This window comes from Halichoerus grypus, chromosome 7, assembly GCF_964656455.1.
Source record: "Halichoerus grypus chromosome 7, mHalGry1.hap1.1, whole genome shotgun sequence".
Lineage (NCBI taxonomy): Eukaryota > Metazoa > Chordata > Mammalia > Carnivora > Phocidae > Halichoerus > Halichoerus grypus.
This window is the reverse complement of record NC_135718.1, coordinates 127,726,370-127,745,124: the sequence shown is the minus strand read 5'-3', so window position 1 is coordinate 127,745,124 and position 18,755 is coordinate 127,726,370. Positions and strand designations below refer to the sequence as shown.

Sequence of the window (18,755 nt, the reverse complement as noted above, 5' to 3'; positions counted from 1 at the left end):
ATAAGGGAAGGAGCCAGGATGTCTTGGCCTCGTTCCCCCCAGATGTCCTCCCAGCTGTGTGTTAAACCGCCACTGGGGTGGATTTCATGCCTCAGCCCTGGAAGGACCTTTCAAGGACCACCAGTGGGGTTGTGAGCCAATGCAGGGACCGGGGACAGGGCAGGACAGTTTCCAAGGACCTGGGGTGGAGAGGGGACATACATGCCCAGGGTAAAGCTATGGGTCCTTTCTGAGTGCCCTTCCCTACCCAGAGGGGAGTTCATCGCCAGTTTCACCCTGCTCGAGATGGGATCTAGGCCCTGAGTTAAGGACTAGGGGTGGGTAATGAACTTGAAAAACCTTTGACTACCTTCTTCACATCTGCTTCCAATTCAACCACTTATTTCATAGTGTTTCTATTTTTTTTTCATCAAAGTCTAAACAACCACCAGGCTGATGTATTACCTTAAAAACTTTGGACAAAGCCAATGTGCTTCTCCTATCTCCCCTGAGGGGAGACTGGCTGATGTCCTGGACAGGGCAAGCACGGAGCTGTGGGCATCCACGTTCCGCCACGTGCGCGGGGGGCAGAAATGCCGGTCCACCGTACAAAAGGTGCTGAATCAGATGTGTGGCGCGGAGCAGAGTGGAGAGCGCAAGAACGCTGAGCAAGTGAAGGTGCTCAGTAAAGCCAGCTTCCTTTACCCGGGAAATCTGGCTGATCCCCACAAGCCAGCTCTGTGTCTGTGTCCTATAATAAACTCCCCCTTTGGCTTAAGCTGCCTCCAGGGGTCTTCCACAGATACAACCGGAAGTCTGAATGAAAATATCAGAGCTGAATTGAAACAGGGTCAATAACGAGCCAATCTGTGAATGAAGCCACTGGAATCCCTGGGTGACATTGGGGTCTGCAGAGCCAGGGTGATTAGGACGGGGAGGACAGGAGATCTGTAAGCCTGCAGGGGTGGGGGCAAGAACGCCAACCCTACTGATCATCCGTGGCATGCCAGGTGTTCCCTACTCTCTTCTATTTAATCTTCACAATCACCCCCATGTAGTGGGTCACAAGCCCCATTCTACTGACAAGGAACAGGCTGAAAGAGTGCTAAGGACAGCCAGCTAGCAGGCATCAGAGTTTACTTGAACCCTCACAGGCATGACACTTTTATCCCAGAGATACACAGGGCTCCAGGCCAGGCCACTAGAGTCTTGATGCATATCTGTCCCCTATAACATGACGTGCTGGTCCTTCCGGACTGTCAGGACAGGTGTGCAGGGTGGAGGAATGAACACAGATGGTGGTGAAAGCAGAGAAGGCATATCAACCACAGACTCCACCCACTGTCCCCAGCCTGGCAGCGAGGACCCAAGACCGTCCAGGGAATGTGCTTGGCTCCCAGCTCCCAGCGCCACCACTCTTCTAGAGGAGACATCAGAATGGAGAGCACTCTGGAATAAAGGACCTGGGCAGCTGCCCTGGAGGGTTTGCCATGTCTATGGACTCTGTCAGGCCAGTGTTCTCCACCAGTGAGAGGCCCTGAAGCATAGTGCTTAAGAAGGCAGATGGGTGAGCTACACTGCTGGGTCAGGGGGGCGGGGGGTGTCATACCCAGGCTCCTCCACTTCCTGGTTGTATGACCCTGGGGAAGTTACTTCTCAGTTTCCTCATCAGTAAAATGGGACTAAAAATAGCACCCATCTCCCTAGGTTGTTCTAGGTGACTCGATGAATCAATATATGTGTGAAGTGCTTAGAAGAGTGCCTGATACATAAAACATAATAAATGATAGATGTTATTACTGTGAGTCCTTGGGTCTTCCATGTAGCTAACTCCCCACCTCCAAGATGGAGCACTCTGGAAAACTGAATCTAGAAATCAGGGGTTTCTGGCCAAGGGGGAACAAGAGAGGAAAGGAGCAGCCGTGCCCTGAGATGCAGACAGGGCTGAATCTGCCAAGAGCAGCCACGGAGCAACCCTTTCCCACACGTGCAGCCCTCAAGGCATCCTCCCAGATCTGGGGGCTGGGGAGTCTGACCCCTGTGTTACCACCAAGGAGGTTGAGGTTGAGGCCTTGAGTGGCTTATTCAGGATCCGCAGTGACAGATCAGGGGTGCCTGGGTGGCTCAGTCGGTTAGGCGTCTGTCTTTGTCTCGGGTCATGACCCTAGGGCCCTGGGATCGAGCCCCCATGTCAGGCTCCCTGCTTCTCCCTCTCCCTCTGCCCCTCCCCTTGCTTGTGCTCGCACTCTCTCTCTCTCTCTCTTTCAAATAAATAAATAACATCTTAAAAAAAAAAAAAGAGTGACAGATCCAGGATTCACAGTGGGAGGGACCAGAGGAAGAGCTTATCCCGGGCTGACATTGTGAGGCCCAGATTCTTCCTGATCATTCTAGTCATCCTCAGCATGGCCCCCTCAGCCCTGATCCTTCATGTCCTGGAGGGAAGCCCTCTCCCTGCAGCTCCTGGCCACAGCACTGTACTGCAATTGCCCACATGCGGTCTCCTTCCTGGACTAGACAGGGAGAGCCTTGGGAAGCAGGGGTTGGCAAACAACTGGCACCTGAGGAATGGTTGCTGAGGCAGGAAAGAACACGTTCTTACAGACCTGGGCTCTCAGGACCACTGCAAGATGGTTCAGCCTACAGGTTCTAGAATGTCTGGAGGGCATGGGAAGCAAAAGGATGCTACTTCTTGTGCAAGAGGCAGTGGAGTCTATGGTGAAATGGACGAGTCTGAATCTTAGCTTTACCATGAACTTGCCAAGTGACCTTGGACAAGCCGTGTGGCCCCTCCCTTGACTCCGCTCAGTTTCCGCATACTTCAGTCTTGTGCAAGAGTGGAGTGGCCAGTCTACAGAAGTGCGCCAGGAGGGGCATACTACACTGCCTGCTAAAAAACACAAAACACTCCCATACCAGGAAGCAAAGTAAGGGCTTCCTTGGGCCCTCAGGTGCTCCTCCCACCACCTGGTCATGTGGGCCCTTTCTCTGGGACTCCCACAGTTCGGCATCCACAGAGTTAACATCTGGCATGGTGGAGGCCCCCCAGGATTCCTCCAGCTCTGCAGCCTGCAAGAGTTGTGAAATATTTTGCATGTGACCCTTGATTAATATCTCATTGTGAGGATGAAATGGGTTTATATAAGCAAAGTGCTCAGCGCAGCCGACAAACAGTGAGTGCTCAATAGGTGTTAGTCACGATTTTGCGAATCTCCAGTGACTCATGTCTGTGAGTGTTAAATGGTCTGCACGGATCCTCAGGATGAAGGTTTCTGACCTCCCTGCAGAGTCCAAAGCCTCGAATAAAGTCTTGGGCACCAAGTGTTTCCTTTTAGGGAGCCCAAACCCTGCAGCCAGGCCCTTGGTGGCCCCAAAGCTACGAGCTTAGCTGAGGTGCCAAGCAGGGCGGCCTCGCCCCGGCACTCCTGGGCTTCGGGGTGCCAGCAAGAGCAGGGGCAGCCTCTCCACCCTGCCTGCTGTGAGCAAACCCCACTGGGTGCGCAGGGTGTCGGGCAGCACAGGGACTGAGCCTTGCCCCTGCGCCCAAGAAGGCCGCCCCCCATCGTGGCTGCTGTGCTTCATGGCGGCCAGAGCCTCAGGAGCTGCACTGGCCTGTCTCCCTGGCCCAGCGGGCACTGCTGCCTTCTCTGCTCCATAACCCCTCCCCTGGGGCTGCAGCTGCAGGATGACAGGGAGGCCATGCGGTGAGCACAGCGGCCACCCCCGGACACCATGTCACCATCAAGGCCAGGGAGCATCCATGTAGGACAGGATCTACACACCCAGGCAACCCCTGAATTCTAGGACCACACCTCCCGGGAATGCCCAGATTCCAGGACAAAACCAAGTCCTCTATGACAAAACACCCTAGCTCCTATAACAACAGAACCCCATGGAAATGTCCAGGGCATGGCAACTGGAACAGTCTGGTGGCATCTTGAGGAACAGAGGAAGGTGAAGATCTGAGTGTAGGCTAGGGTTCCTAATCCTTCACCAGGGCACACTCACTCCCTGGGGGCCCTTCTACCCCGGGGTGAGGGGCTGTTCCCTTCACTCCCTGCTCCAAGGGCTCCTAGCCAGCTAGTCCCAATCCAGTCCTCCCATTCCATCCAAGCAAAGCTGGATGATGGGAATGCATCTCCCCTTGTGCCAAGCATTTCTGGTTCCTTTAAATAGCTCCCCAACTTCCAACTCCTTCAGGAAGGCATCCTGGATGGAGCAAGTAAGCTAGGAGCTGAAATGTGGCCCCCACACTACTTAAGCCTACTCTCAGGTTGGGTTGTGCATTGGTTCTGCTGTGTATAGTCTGGTTCATGCCTTGTTGTGGGCGCTCCCCAGGGCTGGGGGGGGGGTGCAGTACCAATCCCTGGGTGGGGCAGAGAGCTGTACCTCAGGCCTCATCAGAGCCGCTGCTAATCAAAGGGCCCACCTCTGGGCACCGAGACGTGTTCTCTCTGCAGGGGGAACAAGGGCAATCTTCACTCAAGCAAACAGATTCGGAGCTTGAGAGGCCCTGGGCTGGCTGATCTCATCAGTCAGCAATCTCTTCAAAGGACCAATAGGCACCGGATTCTTTTGGGGATCCTTTGGGGCAAACCTTGTACATCCAGAGATGTACAAGAGACTGGCAGCAAGAGCCTGGACCCTGCTGGAGCCATTGGATCCACTGCTCGCCTCTGTTCAAATGTTGCCCAGAGCCTACACTCAAGCCCCAGTGCCCTCCACTCGGGTCTGTCATGTCGCTCCCATCCTGCCTGCCCAGTCTCACTCCCTCTCTCACTTCCTGTGCCGCCTTCTCCTCCAGCAGAAAGGATCCCACAATCAAGCCCCTCATTTACCTCCTCCTTGCCTTCTCTAGTCTCTCCCATCTCTGCTGCCGGGATCCCAACCTTTGCAACCACATCACGTCTCCAGAGCTTTCCCTCCTCCCCGCTGCACCCACGCGCACACTCGCCCCACGCTCGGTCCCCTTAGCCTCTCCGAACTTTGTCACAGCATCCGCCACAACCGCCTGGCACAGGAATGAGCGCGATCCTTCTCACCTCCTCATCCAGCCTGCCAGAAGCTAGCAGGCAGGGCCCAGAGCCTCAATCTCAGGGGCACAGAGCTTTGCCCACAGGGAACGCTTGAGAGGTTAATTCTGAACTCAGTGGAATCAAACTCAGCTGCAGGGGGGTGTGGGGGAGTCTCGAGGCTCCTGGAAGCAGCATGTCATAGGAGTTAAGTTCAAATCCTGGCTTTGCTGCACTAGCTTTGGGCAGATTCCCTATAGTTCAGGGCCTCAGTTTCCTCATTTGTAAGTTCCAGCATGGCGGGATGATTGTGAGCACTGACTTATTACGCATCAGGAACAAGAACAACGCCTCTTACGGTGATGGATACGTGTTCGTTATTATCGTTAGATTATTGTATTCTCTGGGCCTACTTGTTGCCCCAGCAGAGTCAGGTCTCAGAGCTCCTGGGAGGCAGCTCCTCAGCCCGGGATGGTGGGAGTCCCAGGCCCCGTGGCAGCTTATGGAGCCTGCAGAGAAAAGCCAAGGCCTCCTGGGTGACTGCCAGCTTTCCCAAAAGGGAAGGGCCTGTTCAGCAAGTCACCAAGGGCAAAGGGAGCCTGTGTCCTCACTGTCTAGGAGTAACCAGCACTCAGAGTGCTTTTCTGGGAGAGAAGCCAGGGAGACCGAACCCCTGCAGCCTCTGCCTGGGAGTCTCTTTGAGGGAAATCGTTCCACCCTGGTCATATTTCAGACTCTTTCAAACCTGTCCAATTCCTGCATGCACACAACACGTGCACACAAACGTACCTTTAGTATGTGCATATTTGCCGGAGGCCAGTGAGCGCTCCCCGTGACCCATACTAACCCCTGACATCCAGTGTTCACACCCTGAGTCCCAGCCTCACCTATGTTCTTAGGATTAACGGCTACCTGCTATACGCCCTATGAACCCAGTACCTCCACACACTCACCCAAACCTTGCTCTTTCAACACTCACTACCCTCCTACCCAGCCCGAGGTCCCAGTTTACACTCTGGCTCTCCATCGAAACACCTGGGACTTGGGACATGACTCCGCCTCCCGGACCAGATCACACCCAACGACAACACCCCAACTGGATACCTGCAAGACAACCCTGGATTCCCTGGGGACCAACACTGGGAGCACTGACAGCATGCCCTTGGGTCTGCTGGGCTGTACTTGCTTTTGGTTCATCCCCAGGGCACAAGAGCACCCCAAATCCAGAGTGAGAGTTACAGCCCAGAAATTAGAGGGCTGCGGAGAATGTGCCCACTCCAGTGGCCCTGAAGTGTGTCACTGAGATGTCTAAAATAGACTCGAGCACGGCCCAGGCCCAGGCACAGAGCCTGTGGAGCTCTGGCCGCCTTGCTGAGGTTTGGCTGGAGCTGACTTGGAGAACTGTGTGTCAAACGCACGATGTACAACAGCGCTGGCAGCAAGAGCCTGGAACCTGCTGGAGCCAAAGCTCTTGCGGGTGAACCTGCAGCCTGTGGCTGGGCTGGGCTCCGCGCTCTCCCACCCCCACCCCACCACAGCACCGCAACAGGCTCAAGGAGTCTGGGGGCTCCGGCGAGGTCCCCATTCTCCTCCACTCTGCTTCCTACCCCTTCAATTTGCCCCTTCTCCTGCCAGAAGCATAGGTGCTGATAAAAGATGAGAAGCCTTGACCCACCCCACTTATTCCAGGCACACATGCTGTGCCCACACTTAGCCCACCGCAGTGACCGTGTTGGACACACCTTTGGCACAAGGCTAATCCTCCCTCAGCCTCCAGCTGGGAAACAGAAACAGCTCCTGGGGCGCTTTCCCAGTCTGAACCTTGATCTCTGCTGGTCAGAGGGTAGCAGAGACCTGTGTGCACCGAACGAGGCAGAAAGGAACCCTGGGGGCTCTGGTTTTGTCCCAGGAGGCCTGGTCCCCAGAAGCAACGTGAGGGAAGGTGTGGGAGATGGTGTCCACTTTGAGGGCTGACCCAGCATTCCAAGGGCTTCTATGGACAGAGCGTGCCCACGCAGGGCCAGTGAGCTGCGCCTGGCCCCCCGGCCCTTCCTGTGCGCGAGAGAGAAGGCTGCAGGCTCCAGGGACTTCAAACGCATCTGGGTAATCCAAACAGGGTGTGGGAGGAGGTCAGCCAGTGCAAATGAGAAACATGTGGCGTCCGTTTCCCCTCTGCTGGCTGGCTAGCACAGGGTTTCCAGGCAGCGAGAGAAGGCTGTGGGGAGGAGGCCAGGTTGGACCCCGAGAACACTCCGCCAGGTGCTGAGATGCAGACATTAGGAGCAGGCGGGGGTGCGGTCCAGGTGGGGAGCAGGACTCCACTAGGCCCAGCAATCAGGGTGGATGGGTCGGCTCCTCTTCCTATCAAGTCTTATTCCAAAAGGAAAGACAAATGGAAGGAAAATTAAAGCAGGTAACAAAGGGAGAAAAGATGCGGTGGAATATGGCCAGCTGTCTGACCTCAAATATAAGAGGGCATCTGAAAGGCAGGCTAGCTCAACCTGTAAGGATCCAGATGGCAGGTTTGGACCCATGGGTGGAAATTCTCAGAAAGAAGAATCTTAGTTCAACAGACTCTCCAATAATGGGCGCTTTCCAGGAAAATAAGGTAGTGAGCCCTCTGTCACTAGGAGTGTGTAAACAGAACACCCACCTGCCTCTGATGCTATGGAGGGATTAATTTCAGCTTTAGGTGTGGGTGGCTCAACTAGACATTTCCATTCTGTGGTTCTGTGAGATCCCAGGGCAGGGTTGGGGAGGAGGGGCTTTTGCTCTCCCTGGCCGTACCAGGAGACACTGCAGTGTGCTGCAGACGTGAAGGAGAAGCGGGGTGCTCAGCTGCAGTTAGGAACCCTGGGGGCTCTGCTCAGCCTGCTCAAAGCAGGACGGGCTCTCCCTTGAACCCCAAGGAGCAAACTGCACCTTCAGCACTTGGGATCAGAGGCTGTGAGGAGTGGGTATGTGTGTGCGGAGGGACAGTTCTAGAGGAGAAAGATTGGAAGTTAGCAGGAGAAACTATCCGGCATTGGCAGCCTAGGTTTGGGGACAGGTCACGGTGGGGAGGGGCAGCTGTAGCCACAATAGCAGACGTGGAGCTACACGTCGGGGGGGGGGGGGTGTAGAATAAGAGGGAAGTATCGGGAAACAGCCACGGATTCCAGGTGACTTGGTCCTGTTACCCATTCAGTCCACATCTAGAAGGGGCCTATGGCCTGGGCTTGGAGCCAGCATTGATGATAAAGGGCATCTCCCTGGGTTGGTTTACGCTTCCGGGGTAGCAGAGAAGCTCCAGGCACTTCGGCTCCATCTGCTTCTCCCCAGAGCAGAGGAACTGCCCCCAAGACCTACTCATGCATCCATCCGTTACTCTCAGAAGCAGAGCTGTGGCTGCCAGGTGAAGAGAACAGCTTTGCTACAGCCATCTGAACAAGGCAATGCCCCAAGGCTAGGACCAGGACCTGGATGGGGCCCCGGGAGAGCACTAAGCCCACTCAGGGAAGAAAAAGTTCTGAGCATGTGAGAAAAGAAATGTACCCCTCAGTGCTAACCTTGAGGAAGGCAGGAGACCTTGCAAATGGAAGGTTCTATGCTAGTTTCTCCACATGCATGCTCACCTTCAGATCCCCACACCTTTCCACAGCCCTTCCTTCGGCTTGTGAATCTATAAGCATCCTCCAGCGAACTGCTGTGCCCAGGGGAAGGCTAGAGGTGAGCTTTGTCCTCCTGTTCCTGCTAGGCCTCCGGGGAACCCCTGGGAAGAGTGGCTCTGGGCGCGGAGCCTCTGACTAGGTGAGCCTGCACATATCACCTGCCTCCTCTGGGCATCAGTTCTTTCGGAAGAAATCATGTAACTCCTCTACCCAGCCAGACCCCCCAGTGCATTGAAGAAGAAGGAAGTAATTTCTTCTCTTCCTCTATTCAAAGCATCCCAGAACACATTCTCTAGGGTAAATCCCACTCTCACCACCCCCTTAAAACCAACATCAACCAATTGGCTTAGAAATGGATGACTTCCGGACTTCCCCTGTTCTGTTTGCCCTGAGCCTCTGAGGGCCTAACTGTTGTCATGACAACACCTCCCATCGGTCCAGACACCTTCTTGAAGAAGTGGGACCAGGAATCCCAGCCACCTGGGTTCCTTTACACCCTGACCTTGGGCTGCCTTAGCTGCTCCACTCTGTCCCTTTGCCTAGAGGGTTGAAGAAAGGAAAAGTGAATGTGTGGGGAGTCAACAGACTGATTTTCCTTTGAGATCCTTAGGCCCAGGGCTGATGAAGCAGGAAGAGTGTGGTTTGGGATGGTGTTATGTAGTTAAATGGCCTGGGACACTTTCAAGGTCTGACCACCTTCATCTGCAGCCCCCTCCCCAACACTATAGGTAGGGAAGAGCCATGAGAGGGTCTCTTCCATTCACAAATGGGGAAACTGGGTTCCAGAGGAGGTCACAGAGCTTAGAACTTCCAGACAGGGAACTCAGGACCACAACCTCCCACCCTGCCCCAGGCCCAGGTCTGGTGACATTTCCTCTCAGAGCCAAACTGCCTGATGTGGACCATCGGCCAGGGTCCAAAGACATCTGATTCCTGGGATTGGCCCATTTCCCCCTGGGCACTCACCCTTCAGCCTTCCAAGTTTCCAGGGTTCCCCAGTGGGAACCTAGTTATTTGGCAGCTTCCAAAACAAGGGAAGGGGCACGGAGCCTGCCTAGACCATCTGGGTCCCAGCTGATTTCTGAGAAGGGAGTGATCGAATTTCAGTTCTCTTTTATTCCAGAAAGGCTCTTATTTGGGGCTGCCTCACCCCCTACCCCCCCAGAAACTGGATCTTGGCAGCTTCTTGGTTCTGGGATCATACCAAGGAGTGTGTAACCTTTGACCCTCAGCCTCCCAAGTAGGGAACAAATACTCTGTTTTTAGCCACCATCCTGAGGCATCGAGGCAGCCATTCTTCTCCTCAGAGGCCACCCTGCTCTCCAGTGAAGGCCAGTCCTGACAACCTGGAACACATTCATGGGTTTGGAGACACTGAGCCAGCTCTACTGTCCCCTGGTCCCCCAACGGGTCAGTCTACTCTCTACCCCAACTCTCATCACCTTCACACAAAAGAGAGATTTCGCCTGAAAGCACCAGATCGCACCCTCTCCCCTCCCCACCGCCCTGTGATGCCAAGCACTGTCCCCCCAGAACCTACCCACAAGCTCCACCCCCACCTTGGTCCTCACAGCCCCAACAGTCCAGCATGTTTGCTAGACTTTCCACGCTCTCTCCCCAGCAGAGATCCTAGCCCCTCAGCCTTTCTGCAGGGTCAGCAGGGCAGGTCAGCGGCCCCATGTCCAGGGACACCTGCCTTGGTCAGACCCCTCCTGACCTGCTAACTCCCCTTTCTCCATTGGGCCTCCCAGATGGAGCCAGTGACTTAGGAACACAAGCAGAACCTGCCTCCCATCACTAACTCAGAGATGGCTCTAATAAAGCCCTTGGTGCTTTTGACCCTGCATTTTCCCTACTGGGAAGTGGGGTAGGGGGGTGTTTTCTCCTTATCTCCAAGGTTCCTGAGAGGCTGCAGCACCAGTGTGCTTTGGGAATGACAACTGCTGAACAGGAGTAAGGGACCCCAGCTCAGCTTCCCCGCCTGCCCTCCACCCCACCCCAGGCAGCTCTAAGACTATCTGTCAGGGTTTCTGAGGTGACTGTCTCTTGATGAACAACTAAGGAGGCAGCCAGGTCCTGGGGCAGTGCTGGGTCTTGCCCGTCTGGGGACAGCCCAGATCAGCTAAGACATCCTAAACCAGTGAAGCCCTGACCTTGAAAAGGGAGCTGTGCCCTCTACTTTTCTGAGTCCCTGACACTCCCTTCCCCTCCCAGGACACAGACACTCAATTCTCCTCTCCTCTAGCACCATCCACACCCCATCCACATCCGCTTCTTAGTGCCTGGGGAATGTTCCTCCCCCAGCCGGGTCTGCCCTGCCCGGTGCCTCCTCTGGCCTCAGACACAATTCAGTTCTCACCTCCTTAAGCTTAAAGACCGCTCCTTTCCTGTCCTCCTCTACCACAGGGGCCCCTTCCATTTTTCTCCATGGCCCTCCTGCTGTCTGGAATTATTTTTTTCTTCCTTGTCTGTCTCATCCCACTAGACCGTAAGCTCCTTGAGGGCCTCAACTGGCACAGGGGTGGTACTCTCCCTCTGCAGCAGAAGGCTGCCCTGTCAGCTTCTGCACCCCTGAACCCCCAATCCTGGCTTGTCCCTGCCGAGGCTGGGGCCTTCAGGAGGGGCTCTCCTAGGGAAAAAGCTGCTCTTCCCTTCTTTGCCCTTGTGCAGTCTCCTGACTGCCCCTGCAAAGCCCAAATGTGGCCTGTTAGGAGACGCTCCCAATCCAAAGCTCCAAGAGGCTCTTGCTCCTGGTCAGCGGTTCCTCCTGCTGGCCACACCGGGTCTGGGGGTCCGGGGATGACAGCAGCAGGTCCAACCAGTCTTCTCCTGCTCTGCGCTCTCCAAGGCTGCCAGTCGAACACCCCCACCCTCCATCCACCCCACCCGCCCCATCTCCTCCAGCCCGTCCTCGGACCATAGCCCGCGTCGGCCCCGCCCCTTCACACGCGCACGGACACGCCCCTTCCCAGCCCCCAGCGGGGCGGGCAGCCTGCCTGGTACCCGGGAAGCTCGGGTCCCTCGGCGCCGGAGGACCCACATCCCAGCCACCGCAACAAGTCCGCGGAGCCTAGGAGGCCCGCTCGGGCTCCAGGCCTTGCCGCCGTCCTCCCGTGGCCCCGGCACGACCCGTGCCGGCTCCCGAGGCGCGGCAGCCCTGCGTCCTGCACTTCCCGGATCTATCCCTCTCAGGGCGAGGGCTCTCCGGGGGAAAGCGAGCGCAGTTCCGGGGCCCGCTCCGGGTTTTTTGCATAGACTCTTCAGGCTTGGAGAACAATGGAGCAGCTCTCGGCGCTTCCTCCGCCCGAGCAAGCTTTGTTCCTCCCTTCCCGCCCGCTCGGCTTCCATTAGCCAAAGGGCAAAGGCTTCCCAGTCAACCAGGAGTCTCCGCGCGAGAGTCCAGACCTCTCCACACTCTGTAAAAAACCTGGGGGGTAGGGGTTTGGGCCAGAGCCTGGGCCGAGGTACAGGACGAACATCCAGATGCGCACAGCTGGCTACCCGCCCGCCCCCTGGCCCCAGACGTGTTTCCTTGCCAGAACCCCCACACCCGGGAAATCCGACTCGCTCTCCCACCAGGGATCCACAGAGGAAGTGGAGCTTCGGCTCTGCTCTGGGGCCAAAGAGCCCTCACATCTGCTTTCCCCACATCTGTCCTCTAGATCCGGGCTCTCACTGCACTCTCCCCTAGCAATGCTGGATGCTCTCTCGCCAAGCACAGAGCACAACACAACCGAGGTCTCCATCAGCCCCAGATTTTGCCATATTAGGATTCTGGGCTTTAAAATTCGAGGAAGCTAATGGGCTCTATTTCTGAGAATCTGTGACCCCCACACCATTGTCCAGCCTCACCTCAGGCAGGCCAGAGCAGAGCCTGGGCTCCTGCCTGGTGACATCTTTAAGAAGACGCACTTTAGCCATGCGCATCTGGAGGTAGGCCAGCCCTGCACATCTGGGCCCAATGCCCCCTCACAACCTGACCGAAATCTGGAGAGCCCTACCGGGAGGAGGAGAAAAGGGAGGGAGCTGCGCTCTCTCTACACCTTCCCTTGCAGCTGGCTAGGAGAAAGCCAGGGGTGGGGCGGGGGAGGCAGGACTTACCCAGCATCTGGCTGAAGAGCAGCTGCTCCAGGTCTCCCAGCACGGTCACCACGAGCTCGGGGTCCACCTTGAGGAAGGCGCGCTCCTCCTGGCCCTTGGCGGAGGGCACGGGCCCGGAGCCCTTTTGCGCCTTGGCCTTGCTAGAGAGCAGCTCGTCGTCCGACTTGCCATCGTCGCTCACGGCTGCCTCAGGAGCCTTGCTGAGCGGCTTGACCTCGGCGTAGGGGCCGCGCGGGATCCGGCTCGGCTTTCCCAGGCTGGGCGCGAGGGGAGCCAGGGGGGTCTTGGCGCCGCCCGCCGGGCTGCCTTTTGCCTGGAAGAGCGAGTGCTCCGACTTGGACAGCGTCTTGGACATAAGCGGAGCCTCGCGGCCTTTGGACCCCGCCTTGCCCAAGCCCTTGGGCGCCTTGGCCATATCGTCGCTCCACTCGGGCTCATAGAGCTGCAGCTTTTTCTCCGAGTCGGTGAGGAACGAGAGGTTGGTGAGCGACTTCTGCTTGCGCAGGTTGGAGGCGGGAGGCCCTCCGGGGACTCGGCCGTCCACGCTGCCAGACTTGAAGACCTTCAGCTCGGCCGCACTGGCCTTGGCCATGCCGCCACCGCCGCCGGGCGCCTTGGCGCGCTTGGGCAGCATGCCTCTGCCGTCCGCCGCTGCCGCCTTCCTACCGGTGCCCCGAGGCTCGTCCGCGCCCTCGTCCCCGCCGCCGCCGCCACTCAGCTCCACCTCGGGCTGCACGCTCTTGACGCTGCTGCCCAGCATTCTGCCCGCGAGGAGCGCATGGACGATCCGCGCGTCTGCAGGCACGGCGGGGGCGGGGGGGGGGGGAGCGCAGGGAAGAGGAGGCGGGGGAGGGGAGGGGGAGAGAAAGGACGGAAGAAACCGAGGAAGATGGGGAGAGGAAGGGGGAGGGAGCGAGGGAGGAGGGAGACAGGCGAGCGAGGGCGCAGGGAAAAGAAACGCAAGGGAAGAAGAGAGGAAAAGGAAAGAGCGAGGAAACCGTGGGGCGATGGGGCGGGGTCGGAGGAAAAGGGGCGGGGGCGGGGAAAATACAAATTAAAATTTACAAATCAAAGGAAGAATGGAAGCCCGGCGGCTCGGCGGGCGCGCAGAGGTGCTCCGATGCCCGGGTGCCGGCCCTCCGCCTGCCCGCCTGTCAGTCCCGCGGGCCGAGCACTGCTCCGCAGCTCCCTCGCGGCACTCCGCCCGCCAGCTTGAGTAGAGGCTGCGAGCTGCAGCTCCGAGCGCAGGAAGGAGGGGAGGGGAAGGCGGAGGAGCAAACAGGAGGAGGGGAGGAGTGTGCGCGAGGGAGGGAGGTGGGGGAGAGCGAGTGTGTGTCTATTTCTGGCTCGGGAGGGGGTGGTATTTGCGGCAGAGATGCAGGGGCGGATGAGTAGGGGGTTGGGGGGGGAGATAAAGGATTCCACCAGTTTTCCTCCTCGCTTTCCACGCGGAGGCGGGACCCGTTCTCGGAGGGCACCGTGGTCCTCTGCCACGCCCAGAGTGTGGGGGGCAGTGAAAAGGATCTGTCGAGGAGATGTGAGGCGCAGGTAAACGGGACTGAGACAGGGCAGCTCATGATGCAGGAGGGAAATTGCGCTCGTGGGACCGGGAGAGATGCTGGGAGCGGGGTTGGGGAAGCCGTACAATCCAGGTTGCTGGTTTCCCCACCCCCACTCCAAACTGTGGCGGTTTCCCTCCAGGAAACTCCCAGTACCATCTTACTTCAGTCTCGGAGGCTCTCGGCTGCCCTCCAGAGGTAGGGGATACTCCCTGGGGTAGGGCAAAGGGGTTGGGACAGGGGTGGCTCGGAGAGACAGGCCCAGGGCTGACGGGGGAGGGGGCTCAGGGCATGGAGAAAAGGACCAACCGTTCGGATCAGGAGATTGGATTGCCATTCTAATTGACCTTGTCAAAGTCACTGCACCCCTTTGGCTCGCTCTCTTCTCTTACAGTGGTTATAATACCAGCTTAATGGGTAAAAGGGCTTTGGCATTGTAAAGCGCTTTGTCAAACCTAGGAAATCAGTTGGAGGCTTAGCATGGGTCCCCTGCAGGCCTGATCTAAAGTGGGACTGCAGAGCAATTTAAAAAGACAACATTTTCCTTTCTCCCTCCTCCCACTTGGACTGGGGGAAGAAAGATAGGGTGGAAGGGGTAGAGGCCAAGAGGGATGGAGCAAGCAGCAGTCCGCCTAGGGCACTCCCTCAGTAGAGGGCGACACTGCCCATTCTCCCATGGCCTCCCAGGTCAGTGCCAAGTTGCCTGAGCAAATGGTTCTCAGGCAAGAAAATGAGAAACAGGAGAAAGCAGAGGGTATGACTCTGGAAGCAAAGCTTGCTCCAGAAGAGGTGGGCCCCAGATAGAGCCACACACTGGGGATAAAGCCCTAAGAATTCTTTTTTTTTTTTTTTTAGTTTATCTATTTTTTTTAGTGATCTCTACATCCAACATGGGGCTCGAACTGATGACCCCGAGATCAAGATTTGCATGCTCTTCCGACTGAGCCAGCCAGGCACCTCAAGAACTCTTTGCCAGAATGTGCTGTCAGATTATCTGCCCACCCCATCCCCAACCTTCCTCGCTCTAGCTTCCTGCCTGTCCCCTTAGAATCTGAACAACCCTGTGCCTGGGTCTCATGGTTCACCCACTTTCCTAGTGCTAATCATCACAGCCTGCCTGGTGTGAGAGGTATTTGTGTACATGTCTGTCTCCTCCACCAGCACTGGAGCTTTCTGGGTACAGAACTATGTCTCTCAGCACCTTGCAGGAAGCAGATGCCACAACTGTGTTAGTAAAATGGATTTGAAGGCCTGAGTGCTGTACACTGGATCTGTCCCCTCTATGACTCTTGGGTCCTGGTAGTGTCTGTCCCCAGGCCTCTGCCTTCCATAATCCCAGGGCTGGATTGAGATACAACAAAATATGCAAGAACAGGGATCATCACCGAGAGGATGTGCTTACCACAATACCAAGAACACACAGTTCTCAAAAGAGGGGTGTTGGTAAGAAGCATGGGCCCTTGGCTGGGCTTTGGTCAATACATAGAAAGATGGAGAATTCTGCCCTCAAGGAATTCAATGTCTGACAGGGGGAGTACAAGATAGACAACACAGATCTGGGAAAATAATCATCCTGACCCTGTGAAAAAGCAATGTCACATACACCAACACACTCACCACAGACAGGCAGACACAGGTATGTGTATACTAATTTCAGGAGTGACCCGAGGGAGACCGAGCCCTGAAGAGCAGGGACCCTGGCTGTCTCATTCAGTACTGTAACCCCAGAGTCCGGCACTTCCTTCCTAGGGGCTGGGTACGTGTGAGAGTAGGAATAAGAGACTGCCACCAGGCAGAAGAGGTGGAGGAGGTCTTGAAAGCTTCCTGAAATACTAAGCAGTATAAACAGAGAAGGGTTCAGACCAGGAGAGCAGAAAGCAAGAGGTTGTTCGGGCTCACGCCCTGCTGCCTCGGAGAAGCAGAGGAAAGGGGCCGGGTGCAAAAACTTAGCAGAAGGTCCAGAGGGCACATGCAGACTGGCCTCAGAGTCTATGTCTAGCACTTAGGAAACTCAGGGGTGGAACCAAGTCTCGTGATCTCAGATAGGGAATGACAAGCAGTAGAGATCTGGTTAAAGGGACTTAGGTGGTATCATGCCAGAACTTGCCCCAGCCACAGAGAGCACCCAAAGGTGTGGCCAGTCCTGGGATTTTTCTCTCTGGGCACACATGAGGTCCTCATGCTTATGCCCAAACACAAGATCCCAGCTCAAGGAAGGGACCGAGCCCCATCACTGGTGCCAAGTCTCTGGGTAACCATGCCCTTCCTCCCCCATCCCACAGGCCACCTTTAATGAAACTGCAAACAATCACTTCTCGAGTCCTCATCCTTACTTAGAGGTCATTCCCTAATTTGCGCCAGACACACCTAATTCAATCACACAGGAACCTCACCTTTCCTAAAAATAGCGATTTGAGAATCTGGGGATCCTTGTTCTCTGATTTACCAGGTTACAGTAGCTCTTGCTTATTATTTCTATGTTCTTTCCCTGTATGTAAAATCATCTCTTTAGCAGACAAGGAGAAATTAACTGGTTGCCATCTGGCTGAAAACCATCATTTCCACTGTGGTCCACCCCGCCTACTGCGCACTTCTGTAGGCAGACCTGACGCTGTCACCCCTCGGTTTATTTGGCCTCCCGTCCCCAGTAGGTTTGTAGGTTTGCTCCTGTCAAATTAATCTTCAGAATTACTATGAGGCACTATTCCGCTTTTTGCTCTGTCCACCTGTACTTCCTTGTCCCTGCATGCATGCCCACTGCCCCCAGAAGTTGACCCTCCTTTCTTCCAGCCCTCGCTGGTCCCTGCGTGCAAGCCCGGTCTCTTCCTCCTCTTTACTCCTTTTTTGTTCCTCTGTGCCTCCTCTCCGGGGATAGCCCATGCCCCAAATCCCAAGTCCTTTCCTCTCCTTTCCTTCAATAAACAGCTCCTGAGGGGCGCCTGGGTGGCTCAGTCGATAAGAGTCTGCCTTCGGCTCAGGTCATGATCCCAGGGTCCTGGGATCGGGCCCCGCATCGGGCTCCCTGCTCGGCAGGAAGCCTGCTTCTCCCTCTCCCGCTCCCCCTGCTTGTGTTCCCTCTCTCGCAGTGTCTCTCTCTGTCAAATAAATAAATAAAATCTTTTAAAAAAAATAAAAATTAAAAATTAAAAAAAATAAACAGCTCCTGAAATTCTGCCTCCTTTGAGGAGAGAGGATTGTCCAGAAGATAGGCACTAGCCCCCCACCACTAGCCCTCCACCATCCCCCCTTTAACCGCCCCCAATCCCTCCTGCACGAGAGGCCACCTGTCAGTTTATGAGATGGAAAACACCTTCCATGCTCATCTCATGAGTTAATTCAGTGCTAATCCCCTTGGGTGCTAGTCCTCTCTCCCTCCACGTCTACCCAGTACTGCTCATCTTCTCGATGCCACTCTCTAAAGGGCTGTGCCATGGCCATGTGGTGGCCTCTTTATTTATTTATTTTTTAAAGATTTTATTTATTTATTTGACAGAGAGAGAGAGAGCGAGAGCAGGAACACAAGCAGAGGGAGTGGGAGAGGGAGAAGCAGACTTCCCGGCGAGCAGGAAGCCCGATGTGGGGCTCGATCCCAGGACCCTGGGATCATGACCTGAGCCAAAGGCAGACGCTTAACGACTGAGCCACCCAGGTGCCCCGTGGTGGCCTCTTTAAATAGTCATCTTGGCATCCTGGAACTTTCAGACGCTCCCTAATGCGACCTCTCCTTCTATCTGGTTCTTTTTTGATTCCTTTCACATCCCTTGAGTTTCCCACCATCCTCTACTGCAGTGGGAGCCTCTGCTGCCGTGGCAACAGCCATTCCAGCATCAGTCGATAAAGCCAATATGTGCAGAATGTTTCCTCGAGTGATTCCTAAAAAGAGAGGGACCTGCCCTGTCACACCATAGCCAAACCGCCCTGAGCCCCTCCCACTCTGCCGTTTCCTCTTTCCCCAAGCCACAGAACAGATAGGCTGGGGATGGTCTGATGAGAGAAATCCTATGTGATGAGGGAGAGGCCCGGCTGGGCAGGGAGTGGGTCCTGGTGAGGTCAGTGCCCTGTGGAGGGCAACTGGATTCTGCCCAGTCTCCAAAGAGGAGGCGGGGAAAGAGGCTGGTTTGGAATCATGAAAATCCTCAATTCCCAGCTCCCCAGAACCACTCGTCACCCCACTCCTCTCTCTCCAAAGGCAATGGCACTTTCTGTGATGGGGCGGGATGAGTGATTTGACCACATGTGTTGACCGAGAACTTAAAGCAATCTGAGGAATGAAGACAGGCATACAGCCAAGGAGAGGCATGCGGTGCGATTTTACATTCTCACACCATGTGCTGGGAAACAGATGCAACCCAGGTTGTCTGTGGGGGGTCTGCGGGCTCCCCCATTAGGCTGGGGAGAGAGGAGGACAGGAAAAGGTAGAAAGGAGAGGTGGGCTGCCTCCACCCTGTTGACCT

At 56.0% G+C, this 18,755-nt stretch overlaps 1 protein-coding gene across 5 annotated transcripts in view; it reads right to left on the bottom strand.

The window, feature by feature from the left end:
- NAV1 (neuron navigator 1) overlaps positions 1–18,755 on the bottom strand; it is a 247,772-nt gene that overhangs the window by 140,946 nt on the left and 88,071 nt on the right. For all 5 annotated transcript variants that reach the window (XM_078078260.1, XM_078078261.1, XM_078078263.1 and 2 more), the window contains exon 4: positions 12,743–13,537. In XM_078078260.1, the coding sequence (XP_077934386.1) occupies positions 12,743–13,537 (795 nt within the window). The remainder of the gene's footprint in view (positions 1–12,742; positions 13,538–18,755) is intronic.